This window comes from Gavialis gangeticus, unplaced genomic scaffold, assembly GCF_001723915.1.
Source record: "Gavialis gangeticus isolate Ggan-Ray unplaced genomic scaffold, GavGan_comp1, whole genome shotgun sequence".
In the NCBI taxonomy this organism is placed as follows: Eukaryota; Metazoa; Chordata; order Crocodylia; family Gavialidae; genus Gavialis; species Gavialis gangeticus.
Window position 1 is genome coordinate 41,443,162 of NW_017729026.1, and position 17,518 is coordinate 41,460,679.

The 17,518-nt window shown below is 44.2% G+C and overlaps 1 protein-coding gene across 2 annotated transcripts in view; it reads left to right on the forward strand.

The window, feature by feature from the left end:
- Window positions 1-17,518, forward strand: part of FBXL4 (F-box and leucine rich repeat protein 4) — a 161,686-nt gene that overhangs the window by 131,842 nt on the left and 12,326 nt on the right. For both annotated transcript variants that reach the window (XM_019520181.1, XM_019520180.1), the window contains exon 7: window positions 10,492-10,563. In XM_019520181.1, coding sequence (XP_019375726.1) covers window positions 10,492-10,563 — 72 coding nt within the window. The remainder of the gene's footprint in view (window positions 1-10,491; window positions 10,564-17,518) is intronic.

Genomic DNA, 17,518 nt, shown 5'->3' on the forward strand with positions numbered 1-17,518 from the left:
GCTGAAGCCCGCCTCGAAGCACCATTCCCGTAGTCGCCAGTTGAGTATTAAAAGGTTAAGAACCACTGTTCTAGAGAGGCTCTTAAAGGGTAAATCTTGTGACCAGTAAGGAACTGTCTAAAATGTGATGAAAGAAAGAGGCAATTAAACTCGTTGCAGATTGAGCCTAACTTTTTTCCCATTAATACCAGTGGTGGTCAGCTCACTCACATATATATAGGAGTGAGTCTCTAATTTCTGTGTACATTTGCAGAAAGTAAGACCTTTATTTAAGTTGTAGGTGGAAGTAATATTTCTCTTTTTTTCTTTTAACATGGCATTACCTCTACATATATATAAAAGGAAATCTTGATTTTGTCTAGAAAAGTGTATGAGCAGCTAAAAAAGTAGTAGTTTTATGTAACACAGATACTAAAACCTGATTAAATAAGATGCAGGCACTTTTTTAGTCAGTTTAAAAACATCAGCTTTTGTCAACACCCATGTAGTTCAAATGTCTGAATAAAGAGGTAGATTTTTAATATATTTTTAAAATATTTTTAAATAGTTGGATATTCTAGCCATTTCATTTAGGGCTGCAAGAATTCACAGTTTCCAACACCCTCCAAGAGAAAGTAGATGATTCTTGTTATTTCCAGTATTCTAAGCCTGCTTGGAAGCCTGAGTTTAAGCATCAAATAGGGTGGATCTGTTTTTGACTTAGATACCTAAATTCTACGCAAGACTTGTTTGGGCACCTAGGAGAACAATTGGGATATGGCCCTGAATCAGTGATTTTCACCCAAGTTCCTTGAGATTCCTTCAAGGGTGCCATGCAATGTTAGAACTTGTAGGTGTGCAAACATGATTTGCAAGATAAACCCAGAGATTGCGAATAAGAACTTTAAAAATGTTCTGGTAGTTGTGGTCTTTCTGAGTTCCTTGCAACAGAATTGTTGTATTTTCTTTCTGTAATCAAAAATTGAGTGACAACTAAGAATTGGTATTTTCCAAGTGGTGCCTTCAGTCTGTTGAGAGATTCCTTGAGTCTGAAAAGGCTGAGAACCACTGCTCTAAATCCTTAAGATACGAAAAAAAATGGCTGTCATGTCACTTGTGGTGAAAACTGTAAGTGCCTCCATTGCCTTGGCAAGACGCATGCCGACATATTTGGTCCATTGTTCATATTCACAAAAACGAGACTAAGTTAGGGGAGCTTAGCTCAAGCTCCTTCTTCTGAATCACTGAATGAGGTATTCTCAGAACTTGTTAAGAAACACTCTCTTAAGCTAGTTCAGTGTCTTTCCTCTAGTTATGCATACAAAGATTGCATTAGCTCTCTTTTTCAGAACACCAGTCTGGTAAATTTAGGATGAATTATTTAACTATGTTCTCTAAATCCTTTTTAGAATCATTCCATCCCATATTCAGTCTTCTACCCTACCGTTCTGTAGATATGGCCTTGTTCCTAGGCATGGAACTTTGTATTGGGCGGATTGCTTACCAGCCTGTCTGATTGCTTTCTATGACTGCCTTACCATCTCAGCAGTGCTTGCATGATTTGCAAATGTTATTCATGCGGATTTTATATTTGCTTTCAGACCATTGATGAAAGTATTGAATTGAAAGACCCTAGTACCAAACCCTACGGAATCTCCCTCCCCCCCCCAAAAACAAAACAAAACAAAACCCCACATCATTGGATGATGATTATCATCTACTTTAAATTGTCAGTAAGGCCACTGACAGAGGTTCAGTTAAAGACACAATGAGATCTAATCTGCGCAACAGTCATGCCCCATGCCGTGCCATGCCATGTGCATGGCAGGAGCATGATTGTTGGATCGGGGATCAGATCCCAATTGTGTTGTATTGCCGGGGCAGGGGGAGCCAAGGATCATAACCTCAGGCTTCCCCAGCCAGGTGGCCCGTGCTCCCATGGCTCTGGGCACTGATCAGCTGACTGATGCTCCTAGCCTCAGGAGTGAACTGGAGCCCTTCAAGGCTAATTGGTCCATGCCACATGTTCCAGCTAATTGGTCCATGCCACATGTTCAATTTTAAGACATGATGGTAACCGACCACAGAGTTATCATACATCTTTTTTGTTTATACTTTTGTGTCTTATTCCTTGTTTTACTGCACAATTAATTGAATGAACGTGTGGCCGGGTTACTACTTAAGACATGATTATCTAGTTAATCATGTCTTAAGTGTAATGTCTGCCATGGGCCTTAGACAGTCCTTTAAGCCATTTAATATTTGCTTTCTTAACAATGTATAGTGTTGTCTTTTTATCCAGAATAGTATGTTGTACTAAATTAAATTACTTAGTCTCATTATACTGCATTTTGCAGTTACTTTTAAGAACCAAACTTGTAATATGATCAATAAATGAAATCAACTTTGTTTGATAAGACCTGTTTCATGAAACTGGTGCCTGATTTCTCTGTCCTGGGATGAGGGCTGGGATTGATCACTTTGACACTCTGGGACTCTGTTTCCTGAGGAAACTCAAACAAGATTCAGTCTTAATGAAAATGCTATTCTCAGTTTGTCCCAGACACTTCTGTAATTCTGACATGATGAACCTTTAAACACAGCCTTTGACCGCATCTTTTGCTCAAAGGTCAAATCTTACACCGCATTCAGAATCTTTATATGACAGCTTGGTTACTACTGCTGCCCTAAATACTACCAAGATAAGTTATTCAGCTCAAATACAGATAGCAGAAAAAACCTCTACTAGAGCAACCTATGTAGCAAAATTGAAAAAGCTTTCTATGTGGGTGGAACACAGTTAAATTGCATCACTCAAATCCCCTGTTTCTGATCTTTCCACTAGCCCTTAAACATTTGGGACTATAAATAGTTCTGTAGGGGTACATGTAGTAGTCATATTGGTATGTCATCCATCAACCTGTTTTATGCCATCTGGCTGTGAAAGTTACCTTTTTAATAGTTGTTACATTACTTTGTAGAGTTGAAGAAATCCGTGCTCTTAGAATGGGTCCATTTTGCACATTGTTCCATAAAGACAAGGTGGCATTTGGACCTCACCCCAGATTTTTCTGATTTTCACTTAAAACAGGTTATTCAGCTTCTAGTTTCTTCCTCCATGTTAACTCAAATCATAGAAAAGTAGGGTTTGAAGGGACCTCAGGAGGTCATCTAGTTAAATCTGCTACTCAAGGCAGGTTCATCCATTACCAGACCATCCTAATTAAGGGTCTGTTTAACCTGCTCTTTGTAAACATCCAAGGATGGAGATTCCACAAGATCTTGGAATAGCCTATTATCATGTTCAACTGCCCTCACAGAGAGTTCTTAATATCCAACTTAAATTTTCCTTTCTACAATTTAAGACCATTGCTCTTTGTCCTGTCCCTTGTTGCCACAGATAATAGTCTATCACTATCCTGGGGAAGTCAAATGTCATACCATAGATGCACATTGAGAGTCATAAACAACCTAGGTACAGTACCTTCAGGGCCTCTCTCGAATTGTAGCCTTTGCTAATAGGGTTTGAGAATAAAATTATTGACTTGAATGTTGTCTAATTTAGATTCCAACTTTATTAGATCCTGTTTTGTGAAAACATAGATCCCTCTGTGCAGATTAAAGCCAAGGGGCCAATGGACCCTTTTGCTTATGGAAACCTCTGTGGCTTCTTTAAGTAAGTAGCATTTTGATTTCAGAAACTTGCAGGAATTTGGCTGTATCAAGTTTGCTTCATGCCTTCACATCATACTCTTCTTTAGTTGAGAGTTCAAAGTCTGCTCTGATTTGAGTAGAACTCTCCTTCAACCCTTGCTTCAATAGCAATCAGTTATGAGGGTACTGCTTGCTAGTTAGTAGGTGTGAGCAGATAATCAAATGAGAAAAAATAGCTTTTTGCCTCATGTAGCTGTCCTTACGGATTCTATGATTCACCCTACATTTCCACTTCTTTGGAATCCTGTTGGCACAGGAACAGTGACACAATTGGACTTGCTTATCACTTTTTGCCCTCTTCCAAGGTGTACAAGGACACAAGAAGTTTATGGGCTGACAAGAGGCAAGGTGCTGCTGGACCTGGTACTGGCCGAAGGGGATGATCTAATCAGCGACCTTAGAATCGAAGGGAAGCTGGGTGACAGTCCATGATCACTTTCACTATCTATCGCAAAGCTGGCAAGTCAGCCAGCAATGTGGTAGTCCTTCACTTTAGGAGAGCTAACTTTCATAAGCTCAGGAGGCTTGTTCTTGAGGCCCTGAGAAGCCATGATTTCACAGGGACAGGAGTTCAGGAAGAGTGGTTGCTCCTTAAGGAAGCGATCCTAGAAGCAGAAGGGGAGTCCATCCCAACCTATAGGAAAGGTGGTAAAAGGGTTCAACAACTCCTTTGGCTCAACAGGGAACTCGTGGACCTCCTACATCTAAAAAGACAGACGTATAAAGGATGGAAGACGGGAAACACCACTGAGGAGGAGTATACTGCACTGGTCTGCACCTGCAGGGAGTGAACTAGAAAAACCAAGGCTACAACTGAACTCCATCTGGCTATATGAATCAAGAATAATAAAAAGTCCTTTGGATATGTGGGGAGTCAAAAGAAAAACAAGGGCAACATTGGACCCCTGCTAAACTAGTAGGGGCAGCTGACTACCGATACCCAGGAAAAAGCCAATCTGCTTAATGATTATTTTGCGTCAGTTTTTCACCAGCCCAAAGGGACCACCTTGCCTAACGTGATGCAAGATGACCAGGGTGAGAATGAATATACACCCACCATTGGCGTGGATCTTGTAAGGGAGCATCTTGAGAGGCTGGACCCCCATAAATCAGCTGGTCCGGATAGGTTGCACCCAAGAGTGCTAAAGGAAATGGCAGACATCATAGCACAGCCACTGGCAAGGATATTTGAGAACTCGTGGCTCTCAGGTGAAGTACCTGAAGACTGGAAGAGGGCCAATGTGGTGCCCATCTTCAAGAAAGGGAGGAAAGAAGATCCGGGAAAATACAGGCCAATCATTTTAACCTCAATCTGTGGGAAGATTTGGAAATAATTATCAAAAATACCATTCTTGACAGGCTAACAGAAGGCAACATTCTGAGGGTTTGTTTCAGGTAGGTCTTGCTTGACCAATCTCATTTCCTTCTGTGACCAGCTGACATACCACCTGGACAAAAGGGAAGAGGTTGATGTCATATATTTGGACTTTAGAAAAGCCTTTGACCTGGCGTCCCATGAAAAAATTGGGCAACTGTGGCCTCGAGTACTCCACAGTCTGATGGCTGGGGAACTGTCTCTGAGGTTGGACCCAGACAGTGGTAGTTGACAGAACTGAATCAACATGGCACTCAGTGACTAGTGGCATCCCCCAAGGCTCTGTTTTTGGACGTGTGCACTTTAATGTCTTCATAAATGATCTGGACACTGGTGTCAAAAGCAGACTGGCTAAGTTCACTGATGACACCAAACTTTGTGGAAGAATGTCCGCACTTGACGGTAGGCTCGTGATCCAGGCCGACCTCGATAGGCTTGCAAGGTGTGCCGATGAAAACCTGATGGCATTCAATATGGAGAAGTGAAAGGTGCTGCACCTCAGGAATAAAAACCTGCATCACATTTATAGGCTTGGCAATGCTACACTCACTAACACTAACATGGGTTCATTAGAGGCAGGTCCGGTCAGACCAACCTGGTGGCCTTCTACGACCAGGTCACAAAAGCCTTGGACACAGGTGTTGAGGTGGACGTAGTGTTCCTGGACTTTAGGAAGGCGTTTGACACTGTCTCTCACCCCATCCTCATTAAAAAATTAGGCGTCTGTGGTGTCAATGCCTATACAGTCAGATGGGTCGCAAACTGGCTGGAGGGCCGCACCCAGAGAGTGGTGGTGGATGGGTCATTTTCGACCTGGAGAGACGTGGGCAGTGGGGTTCTGCAGGGCTCGGTCCTCGGGTCTGCACTGTTCAATGTCTTCATTGGTTATTTGGACAAGGGGGTGAAAAGCACCTTGTTCAAGTTTGCAGATGACACTAATATGTGGGGAGAAGTGAGCATGCTAGAAGAGAGGGACAGGCTACAACTAGATCTCAACAGGTTACACAGGTGGGCGCATGAGAATAGGATGGGTTTCAATATGGATAAGTGCAGGGTGTTGCATCTGGGAAGGAAGAACCAGCACCATATCTATAGGCTGGGGAATTCCCTTCTTGTCAGCACAGAGGCAGAGAAGGATCTTGGAATCACTATGGATTTCAAGATGACCATGGGCCGCTAAGGTGAGGACGCGGTCAGGAAGGCTAACCACACTTTGTTATGGATCCATAGATGCATCATGAGCAGGTCCAAGGAGGTGATCCTCCCCCTCTATGCGGCACTGGTCAGGCCGCAGTTGGAGTACTGCGTCCAGTTCTGGGCGCCGCATTTCAGGAGGGATGTGGGCAGCATCAAGAGGGTCCAGAGGAGGGCCACTCGCATGATTAGGAGGCAGCATGGCAGGTGGTACGAGGAGAGGCTATGGGATCTGAACCTGTTCAGCCTCCACAAAAGAAGGCTGAGAGGGGATCTGGTGGCCACCTATAAACTTGCCAAGGGGGACCAGCAGGCAATGGGAGAGTCCCTCTTCCCCCGAGCACTACCGGGGGTAGCAAGGAACAACGGCCATAAGTTGACTGAGAGTAGATTCAGGCTAGATATCAGGAGGTGCTACTTCACAGTCATGGCAACTAGGAGCTGGAACCAACTTCCAAGGGAAGTGGTGCTTGCCCCTACTCTGGGGGTCTTCAGAAGGAGGCTAGACAGCCAGCTAGCCAGGGTTGTTTTACCCCAGCATCTTTTCCTGCCCATGGCAGGGGGTCAGACTAGATGATCTGCTTAGGTCCCTTCTGATCCTACCAACTATGAAACACAGTGACCAGAAGAGATTTGAGGGTCATGATTGACCACAAGATGAATATGAACCACTAGTGCGATACTGCAGCTGGCAAAGTGAACAAAACTCTGGCTTGCATCTACCAATGCATCTCGAGCAAGATCCAGGATGTCATCCTCCCACTGTACTCAGCCTTGGTGAGGCTGCAGCTGGAGTACTGTGTCTAATTCTGGGCTCCGTAATTTAGGAAGCTTGCAACAGTCCAGAGGAGAGCCACGCGCATGATCAGAGGGCAAGACAACAGGCCTTATGAAGAGAGGCTGAGAGCCATGGGACTCTTCAGCCTGTAGAAGTACAGGCTCAGAGGTGACATGGTGGCAGCCTGTAAGTTCATAAGGGGTGTGCATCAGGATCTGGGGGAACACCTGTTCACCAGAGCACTCCAGGGGATGACAAGGTCCAGCAGTGTCAAACTTCTGCAAGACTGTTTTAAGCTGGACATAAGGAAAAACTTCACTGTCCAAGCATCCAAGGCCTGGAACAGACTCCCTCCAGAGGTGGTGCAAGCCCCTACTCTGGATACCTTCAAGGAGCATTTGGGCGCTTATCTTGCTGGGATCCTTTGACCCTAGCTGACTTCCTGCTCCTTGGGCAGGGGGCTGAATCCAGTGATTTTACGAGGTCCCTCCCAGCCCTAATGTCTGTGAAATGTATTATATAAGATGTAGGTCTGGCTGCTCTGTGTCATTCTAGAAACTCCTTCAGAAGTGTAATCTGTGCAAACAGCGTAGTGAATCCTAGTGAGTTGTAAGAAACCATTCCTGACAAGGCTTGAATTGGGCTACTTTGTGACAATACAGTATCCTGGTGTTCCACAAAGGTATTACTTTTTCTCAATTCTCAGTGCAAAGCAATGCAAATATTCCTGCCTGAAGTTGCTATGCGTCTAAAGAAACAAATATGAGGTGTGTACTACGCCCTGTTCATATTGATGAGTCTTGTTGTAGGTTTTTGATCATCATTCATTAAATGTCAGCCTACTTAATTGTCATACTACACAGTGGAGAAGGAAGCATTACATGCATCTATCTCAGGGGTGGGCAGTTATTTGGCTCTGCGGGCTACATGAGGTTTGGTGAGCTGTCTCAGCCTGGGTCAGCAATCCTCCAACCTGTGCAACAGCTCACCAAAACTCCCTAAGCAGCCTGACCCCATCCACCTGCCCATGCAGGTCCTGGGTGGTCTCCATGGAGACCCTGGGATCAAGGGGCAGTGACAACATGGGGCTGGGGCCCAGGGCAGAGCAGCGATCCACTTCCCACTGCTTCTCCCTGCAGAACTGGTGCCTGTTGCAGGGATGTGCGGGCAGCAGATCATGGCTCTGCTCTGTGCTTGGCTGGGGTGGGGCCATGGGTGAGCGGGTGAACCCAGGGCTGGGATCACAGTGCCCCAGCTTCATGCTGTCACCATCCTGTGGCCTGGGCTGCTTTCTGTGCCTGGGCTGGATAGGACCGATCCACCTTGGGTCAGACAAAATCCCTTGGTGAGGCGTATTTTACTCACCATCGATCTATCTGCACTAGTGGTTTTCAGCCTGTAGTTCACAGCCCCCTGGGGATCTGCAGGCTGTGCTGAAGGGGTCCACAAAAGATGACTGTGCTGTATCAAAAGTTTGTGAGAATACCCACACTTATAATTCAAAGGGTTCCGCACATCCATTCAAATTTTTTTAGGGGGCCGCAAATGAAAAAAGATTAAAAACCACTGATCTACTGAGTTTACAGTGAGTGACAATTTAGCACTTTGTGAAACTATCCCTGCTTATTTTTTTCCCCATCAAGAGAAGCCAAAGCTGAGCATTTGAGCTTACTGAGGAAAACCAGGACTGAGGATCCCACTAGAGGACATGGCAAAATTTAAATCTCATTAAGACACTGTCAAACCCACATATAAGAATAAGCCTATTGACCATATGCACGACCTACTGTGATCAATGCCTTATTTTGGTGTCTGAAGTAGAAAATTTATTTTTAGATTTCCACACCTCTCTTATTAAATAGTATAAATGTATATGGCCTTAATTCAGCCTCTTTAAATATGTAACTAGTCCTATTTGCTTAAATGCTTAGAATGAAGCATGGACTTAATAAGTGCTTTGATTAATCAAGACTTAATATGACTGAACAAATGTGTCACTTACCCCTGTTGGCTGGACTAGATTTAAAGAGCACTTAAAATTAACCTTTCTAAAATGCTGTTTTTACTATTGGGCATATAAAATTCTTTCTTCTCAGAAACTTTAAAAAAAAATTAAGAAAACAGCCAGCTAGGATCTATATAAGGATGTTTTGTGTCATTATCTGCTGACCCTTTAGTACCAGTTAACAAATGCTGCCCAGAATGGTTTACAATAAATAAATAAACTAAATAGATTTGCTAATGTTAATTTTCATTTGACTATAACAAGGGAAGATTAGTAAGAAAAATATTTTCTTTGAAGATTTTAAATTTAAGTGCATAAAATAAGTGGGACTAATTTAAGTACATTTTAATATACATACAAATTTTACTGACTAATGCTTCTTCAGGACTTCTAGGTTTTCTGATAAGTTGTATTGTTTCTTATATGTAGCTTTGTGGTTTTTTTCCTCTGTGGGAAACTATTACAGATACTGTAAACTTCCAAATATTTTGTTTTTCAGGTGGAATAGATACCACGTTTTACTAATGCCAGTAAATTATATGGATTTCAAAATACAAACTAACAGATTATTAAAAGGGAACGACTATTTTTATACAGTACACATTTATTTGTGATTCTGTTTATCTGCATATTTATTTCAAGTTTTTGGTTCTTGTCCATTTTAATTTGAATATATTTCAAAACTACACAGTATAGCAGATTAGATTTTTTTATTTTATTTTAAGAGCACAAATTTTCACAACATAAATCTTCTCTTTGTCATATGAAGGTAAACAGTATTTAAGAGCATAAGCATTCTTGTTAGTTGCAGCTGATATTCTGGTAGAGCTTCAGGTTCCTTCAGCAGTACGACAGTACTCTGCGAACAGAATAGCCATGTACAAATAGCAGAACATGACTGTAAAGTACACATTTGTTTCAGTCTCTGTGTTGCTAGTGACAGGTGCTCAATGGTTGTCAGTATTGTTGTCAACAGAAGGAATCCTTTGACATTAAAGTCATCAGCTCAATCCTGATGCTGTGCGACTATTGGCAGTTCCATCAGGCTGAAGCTGATCAGTGAATGTCAGAACTGCTGCTGTTCTTCTGGGATGTCACCAGCCCTCTGTGTTTTGGGTTTGGCCTGGCTTGTCGTTTGAACTTACCACATTTCCCAACATTTTTCCTGTGGGAAATAAACTGATAGGTCATAGGACTGTAGGTATCTTCAGGGCATGCAAACTTGCATCCAGAGTGACTTACATAAAGGCTTGTAATGATTACTTTGACTCTAAGCCAATCAATGGTTTAGAGCACCTAGGGACTCATTAAATGGCATTTTTGGTATCTGCAACCTAGGTTTTGAGCTGTATTTCAGGAAAAGTGGTGCCAGCCTTTAATGTCTAATTGACCTCTTCTCTGTGTTTCACTTTCCATATTTGTCTCTGATGTGTTCCCCAATGGCAGCAAACAGCACTACTCAGCATTCTGAACTTCTGTTCAGAGCTTCAGCACCTCAGCCTGGGTAGCTGTGTCATGGTAAGTACCTAAAGTCCACCATGCATGAGTATTTGTATTCCCAAGCCTGGAATTATGTTTTTTTGTTCACAAAATTTTAAATGCTAATTTACTGGCTGAATTTCTGAACTAATGTTGGCCTATGCTCTTAGAAGGGCAGAAATGACTGTTGATATGTTTGGAGAAATACCAGCCAATTTGATAGACTTAAAGTTTAGCTTGTATTTTTTTTCATTCTTTTCTTCTGTCCTGGTTGAAAAGTTGAGGCGGTTCCTTAGACACATGTACCAAACCCCACAACCTCAGGACCTGGCACAGCAAGCCAAAAAGGGAAGTTCCCACTTTGTATAGAATATTAGGGGTTAGGATCACAAGCCAGTGAGCTAGGGAGAAAGGAACAGGTCCAGGTAAGTAAACATTAACATTAAGGTACATACACTTAGGAACTAAGTAACAGGTAATAACCAGTAACACTGTAGTGAATTTGCTTAAGAATAGGTAACAGGTAATGGGCACTACCACTGTGGTATACACATTCAAGAAACCTTAAACCCTCCTGCACCTCTGAAGGTGCTCCAAACAAGCCTCTGGTTCCAGGAGTGCTCAGTTACCACCTGCATGAGCTCCCGTATCCAAGCTCCACTGCTATAGTCTGCAGTCTCAGCTCCATCAGTTCTTTGGGATCTCTGGCCCATGCGTTTCCTTCTGCCACTGTCCCACACTGCCATTGCTTCCTGCTTCCTCTCCCTTCTGTCTCCCAATCCCCACTGTCTCTGGGGGTTGTAGTCTACATGCAGCCAGCACAATTCTGCAAAACTGTTCCCCCAAGGATTCCTGGAAGTTGTAGTCCAAATCCAGTCAGCAGGGCTGTGCCCCCTGCTGTTGCACATCAGTTCACACAGTATATTACATTAGATTCCCCCCCACACAACACTTTTAACAGTGTATGCCCCTACATCCAACTAGAGTTACACCATGTAGTCACTAAGCCACCTGGGAGGTTTTATTCTCTCTGTGGTCTACCTGTGAATTCAGGAATGGGTGCGCCCCACTGGCTTCGGACCAAAATTTTTTTGGGTACCCAGCTCTGGTCTTATCCACCATATTTGTTTATCCTTGCTATCTTCATTTCTGTCAGGCCATGGATCCCACCTTACATTTCTGGATCTAGAAGCACCTTCTGGCAGCACTTTGTTAGGCCTATCTGAGACTGTATTGGTGAAAGTTCGGTTATGAAGCCCCTAGGGTTGTCCTGGTTGTTCCCGAGTGGGCCTGACTATCTCTCTGGTCAGGCCAGGGTCCCTGTTCTCTGAGCATACATATGGTTTCATCTAAATAGTGTACTACTGATGTCTGTCCACCAGGCCTGCTTGCTAGCTCAGAAAACTTTCAGATGATGTATGTGGGCCTCTGGAACTTTTACATAGTTTTTGACACTGCCCTCGCTTCCTGGTCTGGTTCTGTTCTTCAACCAATTCCCCTGGTTCATAAACCTGTCCAGTGACCCTAAGGTCATAATACTCTTTTTGTCTTTGGGTGGCTGCAGCTTGATGTTTCTTAATAGCTTGGCTAACTGAACTTAGGTATCCTGCCACCTTCATAATGCATTCAGATGGGTTGTTACATTCCTCCAATACATTTTTTTCAGACATAATATCAACAGATAGGCAGATCTCCTGTCCAGTCAACGCTGAATGTAGTGCACACGCTGTAGATGACTGCACCCTGCACCAGTAGGCCGTCATGACGTAAGGGAGTGCCTTATCTCATGTTGTTTGATTGTCTTTGATCAAGGAGGATAGCATGTCAACCAGAGTATGGTTGAACCATTCCACCAGCCCATCAGATTGGGGGTAATATGGTGTTGTGCAGGCTTTGTTGATTTCCAAAAGGTCACATATGTGGTGAAATCACTGAGATTCAAAATTTCTCCCCTGGTCAGTGTGGAGGGCCCAAAGTATGCTATGGTAATGCACGAATCTTTCAACAAAAACCTTTGCTGCAGTCTGAGACTCCTGATTAGGGAGTGGGTACGGTTCTGCCCACTTGGAAAAATATACTAAGATATACTTGTTTCCATGCAGTGTTATGGGTAGGGGACCCAACATATCCATGGCTATCCTTTCCAGAGGTTATCCAGCCTGTGTGGAGATCATGGAAGCACTGGCATTACTCCTCATTCCTTTTCATGCACTGCACACCTTGCACAACCTACACCAGTCTCTGGCACATTTTCTTCAGGCCAACCAGAAATACTGGTACTATACCTTATGCAAATCTTTCTCCTTGTCCAAATATGCCCCCAGTATTGGAATCATGCAGGGCTTGCAAAAATTGTTGGTATTTCCTTCTTGGGTACCACTATGATTACGGAAGTTTTCGCACCAGTATTCCTTGCCTAATGCTTAGCTCAGTCCACACTATCTGGTACTATTTTGGGCATGGATGATGCTGCCCTTTCCCAAGGAACTCCTCTTTATTGATTTCCTTCCACCTAATTAGTTTCTCAATATCAGCATCTTCCTGTTTTGCACACCAATCTGCCAGCCCTGTGACTTCCATTGTAGTTGGGGTTGGTTCACTCCAGGTAGTTTATCTTGCTACTAGTGGCAGTACCCCCACTACCTCCACTTTAAGTTCAGCTTCTACTGTGGGAGACCAGTGGGACAAGGCATTGGCATTCTGGTGCTGCCATCCAGGGCAGCATACTATCTGATAGTTGAACTCAGCTAGCTGTTCCAACTATCTAGCCAGTTGTCCCTCAGGTTGCTAAAAATTGTGTAGCTACTAGACATTATGGTCTGTTCTTAACGTGAAGTATCTCCCTAGGAGGAAACCTTCTTGTAGCTGCATATTGGCGCTCAGATTTGGTTAGGGTTCAGCTTACATAGGCTATTACCTTTTCTTGACTTTCAACTTGTGAAAAACAGCTCTGATGCCAATGTTACTTGCATCAGTGACCAACAAGAAGGGTAGCTGAGGGTTGGGATTATGCTAAGATAGGGGATGACATCAACTCCTGCTTTAGTTCTAGAAAATCATATTGACATTTCTTAGTCCAGATGAACTTCATTTTAATTGTAATGAAACCTGCCACAGATCTCCTGTAATAGGAGGGTAGACTCAAAAGGCCCCACAGTTCTATTACATTTAGAGTTACTGGCCAAGTTTTAACAGCCTCCGCTTTCTCTGGATCTGGACCTATCTCCTCCGTGGAGATCACATATCCCAAAAAGTTTGCTTCCTTGCAGAAAAGCTGATACTTGGCAGGTTTAATTTTTAGACTGGCCTCCTTTAGCCTCTTAAGCACTGCTTTCAGCTCCTCAAAGTTTCAACCTATCACAGTGATATCACCTAAGTACACCAGACATGGTATCCCTTGAGAGGTCCCTTGTCGATCTGCTAACATGATATCCATCAATTTCTGAAATGTACTGGGACCGGTCATTGCATAGCCTCAAGGTCATAACATTAATTTCAAAAAGTCCCTTCTTAGTGAAGAAAGTGGTCTTGACTCTTTCCTCTGGGTTCACTTCCACTTGCCAGTACCCAGGTTTGGCCAGGAGGTCTAGCTAAGTGTCATCAATCTGAAGGAATGGATGGGCATCCTTAACAGTAATGTTGATCCGTCTGTGATTATCCACACAGGTCTGTACCACCTCCCCGCTTCATCAACACCAACACCACAGGGGCAGCCCATAGGCAGCCTGATGATGCCCTGTCTCATTTCTTGCAGTTGTTGGTCAAACTTTCGCTGACTTCCTGCACTGACCTCACTTGCTCAAGTTTCAGGCTACAGTGACTCAGCTTAAACTTATGTTCCAGTTTTCCTGCAGTCGATTGGAGGTTATCTTGTAGTTCTCTAAAATGTGGATTCTTGTCTGCTCAGGACCCTTGTAGCAGCTGACCTCTCTGATCCACCTTCAGGACAGCCATCCTGGTTTGAAATGTCCTAATTATGCTTCTTGATATGCAACATTCTGTCTGTGCATTTGCAGCATGCATTGGGATTTTACCCCTGTGGCTCTTACCCAATGCAGTTCCCACTAGGAATCCTAATCCCTCATTGTGTTTAGGTTTAGATGAATCCTCCTCTTCACAACACCATCTCTTCAGTTTGCCAGTGATCATTATCTCACTTTGAGGAGGTATGGTTAGATTCTTCTCCACTACCGCTTCACATATTCCTGTTTGGCCATCTGTGGTATACAGGAGAAAACGCCTTCCCAGGTAGGAACAGGAGAAATCTGCAAAATTCATAGTGACTTGATATTTTTTTGGGGAAGTGGGTGCCTAACAAGACATCTTGATTGGCATCCTTTACTACAAGGCATTTACATGGAAGCTGCAGGCCTTGGAAATCAAGAGCTATACTCCACTCTCCCAGAATAGGGAGCATTTCCCCATTGGATGCTAGTCCACAGGGTTGATGGTTCTTTTCTGCCCCTGCTGTAGCTTGCTGTCATATCTGGCTACGTACAATGGATACCTGGGCACCCGAATCTAAGAGGAAGTGGCAAGGAACTTCTCCTAGCTTCCCCTTTAGGTAATACTCCAACTCTGCAGCACCAGCAATTACCAACTCATCCTGTGGGCTCATGGGTTTACCAGCAGTGGATGGACCCCTCTCCACTGCCCACCTCAGTTTCCCAGTATGGAATGCCACTTTTTTTTTGGGCATTCCCTGTGAAAGTGATCATGGCTGCCACAGTACCAGCATCTATGAGCAGCCCCCTGATGACACCCCAGTCACTGTAGTCCCTGGAGACCTCCACCAGCATGTCTGTTTTGGGACTGGGTCTCCATACTTTTCTTGAGTTGGTCCAGTTCACCCCAGATTTCTTTCAATGTCTCCATCATCCTTAGCAAGACTGATGGTTCTGGGTTTGGAATGTGTACTGATGACTTCTCCTTGGCATGCACTTGTACCTTTGGGTGTACCTGTACCCTTGGGTGTCCTGGGTACCTAGAGCCCCCAGCTTTTTTTACCAGAATCTGGCCTCATCCAGAATCTGGGGCTTTCCCAGCCAAATTTCAGTCTGTATCTCCCCACTTAAGTTATTGCTGACAAGCTGGTCATGGGCCAGCATGTCTTGTACCTCTGGAGCAACTTGTGGGAAGGACTTTACGGCTAATCATCTTATGGCCATGCCAAACTCTTGTACTGACTACTCTGCCATCTTCTTAGGATTTAAGGGTCTGCACCTGGTTACAAAGCATTCTTGAGGGCCCTTATCAGGTGCTGGTAATCTTAGTTGGCTTCACTGCTGAGCCCACAGTAAGCTTCCCTGGGCCCTCCCTTTGAGTAACAGGCTCAAGAATTTTAGCCTGGTGGCCCCATCTCATCCATTTAACTCAGCTGCCATTTCAAACTGTTCATACCAATCATCCATTCATGTCATTCCCCACTAAAGAGTGCTGGGTTGAATATTGGCCTCGAGATACTAGGTGTTGGGTTGTGGGGGTAGGAACGTGTTTCCCTCCCCTGGGGTACTCATCTTCCCTGATCACATACCCATACAACAAAATGTATACATTCCTGCAGCAGTTTGCTGTGTGCCTTCTGGTCTGTGACCACCAGTCCCCACTGCTACCACCAGTTGTATCAAACTCCACAACCCAAAGAACTGGCACAGGAAGTCAAAAAGGGAAGATCCCATTTTTATTTAGAAAAGGCAAGGGGTTCACAAGCCAGCGGTCTAAGAAGAAAAGAACAGGTGCAGTGAATAAACATTAACATTAAGGTACATACACTTAAGTACACTTAGGAAATAGGTAATAAGCCATAACACTGGGTGCGCCTACATGAGACGTTTACTGCATTTGCCTAATTAGCTCTGCGATAAAATGTCAGCAGTGCTATTAGGATGGAGTAAACTCATTAACTCTGCTGTAGGATAGTACTGCCAGACCCAAGTACTTATCCTGTGGTGGGGTTATTTACTCTGCCGCAGTGCACATGTAGACACTGACAGGGCTGGCTGGGGCTGGCCCCTGTACTGAAGCATTCGTGCTCCAGACAGCCCCTCCACAATATATTGAGCTGGATCAGAACAGCCCTGGGCTGGCAGGCTGACCCCCGGGATTCCCTGCTAGCCAGGGTTGCATCACCCTGGCTAAATGTGCTGTGGTCCCGGGCACACATGCAAACAGCACACCTGGGAGCAACAAACTCCGGCACGAACTGTGCCAGAGTTAATTCAGGCATGCTGTTTGCATGTGTAGATGTGTCCACTGTAGTGAATTCACTCAAGAACAGGTAGTGAACACTACCATCATGGTACATATGTTCAAGAAATCTTAAACACCCCCATACTTCCAGAGGTACTCCAAACCAGCTTCTGGTCCAAAGAGCGCTCAGCTGCCGTCTGCATGTGCTTCCACATCTAGATCCCAGCTCCGTGACTTCTCCAGGATCTCTGGCCACACATTCCCCTCTACTGTTGTGTCCCCTGCTCTGCCCCTGCTTCCTATTTCCTTTCCTTTTTTTCTCCCTACCCCCATTGTCTCTGGGGGTTGTAGTCTGCAGTCAGCACAGTTCTGCAAGACTATCTGCCCTGAGGACTCCTAGGAGTTGTAGTCCAAATCCAGTTAGTAGGGCTGCACCCCCTGCTACTCCCTCTGCTGTCGCACATTCACATTACAGTGCATTACATTCTGTTCACACAGTATGTTTCCCCCCAAAACTAATTTCCAAAGCTTAATTTTACGTAACGTGTGTATTCATTAATAGCAACTCAGCATTCATGAGTAAGGCCCTGAGAAAATTATGGGTTTCTTATAGAAAATTTGCGGCACATGCATGGGTAAAGTATCATTTTTTCACATAATAGTCACAGAAGTACCATTGATCTTGGCAAATGAGTCCTCATCATTCCGTAAATATTCTGTGAATAATGATACTTTACCCACGCATGGGCGGCAGACACCATAAGCAGTGGGGGGATAATATTATTGGGGGGGTGGGGGGGCTGAG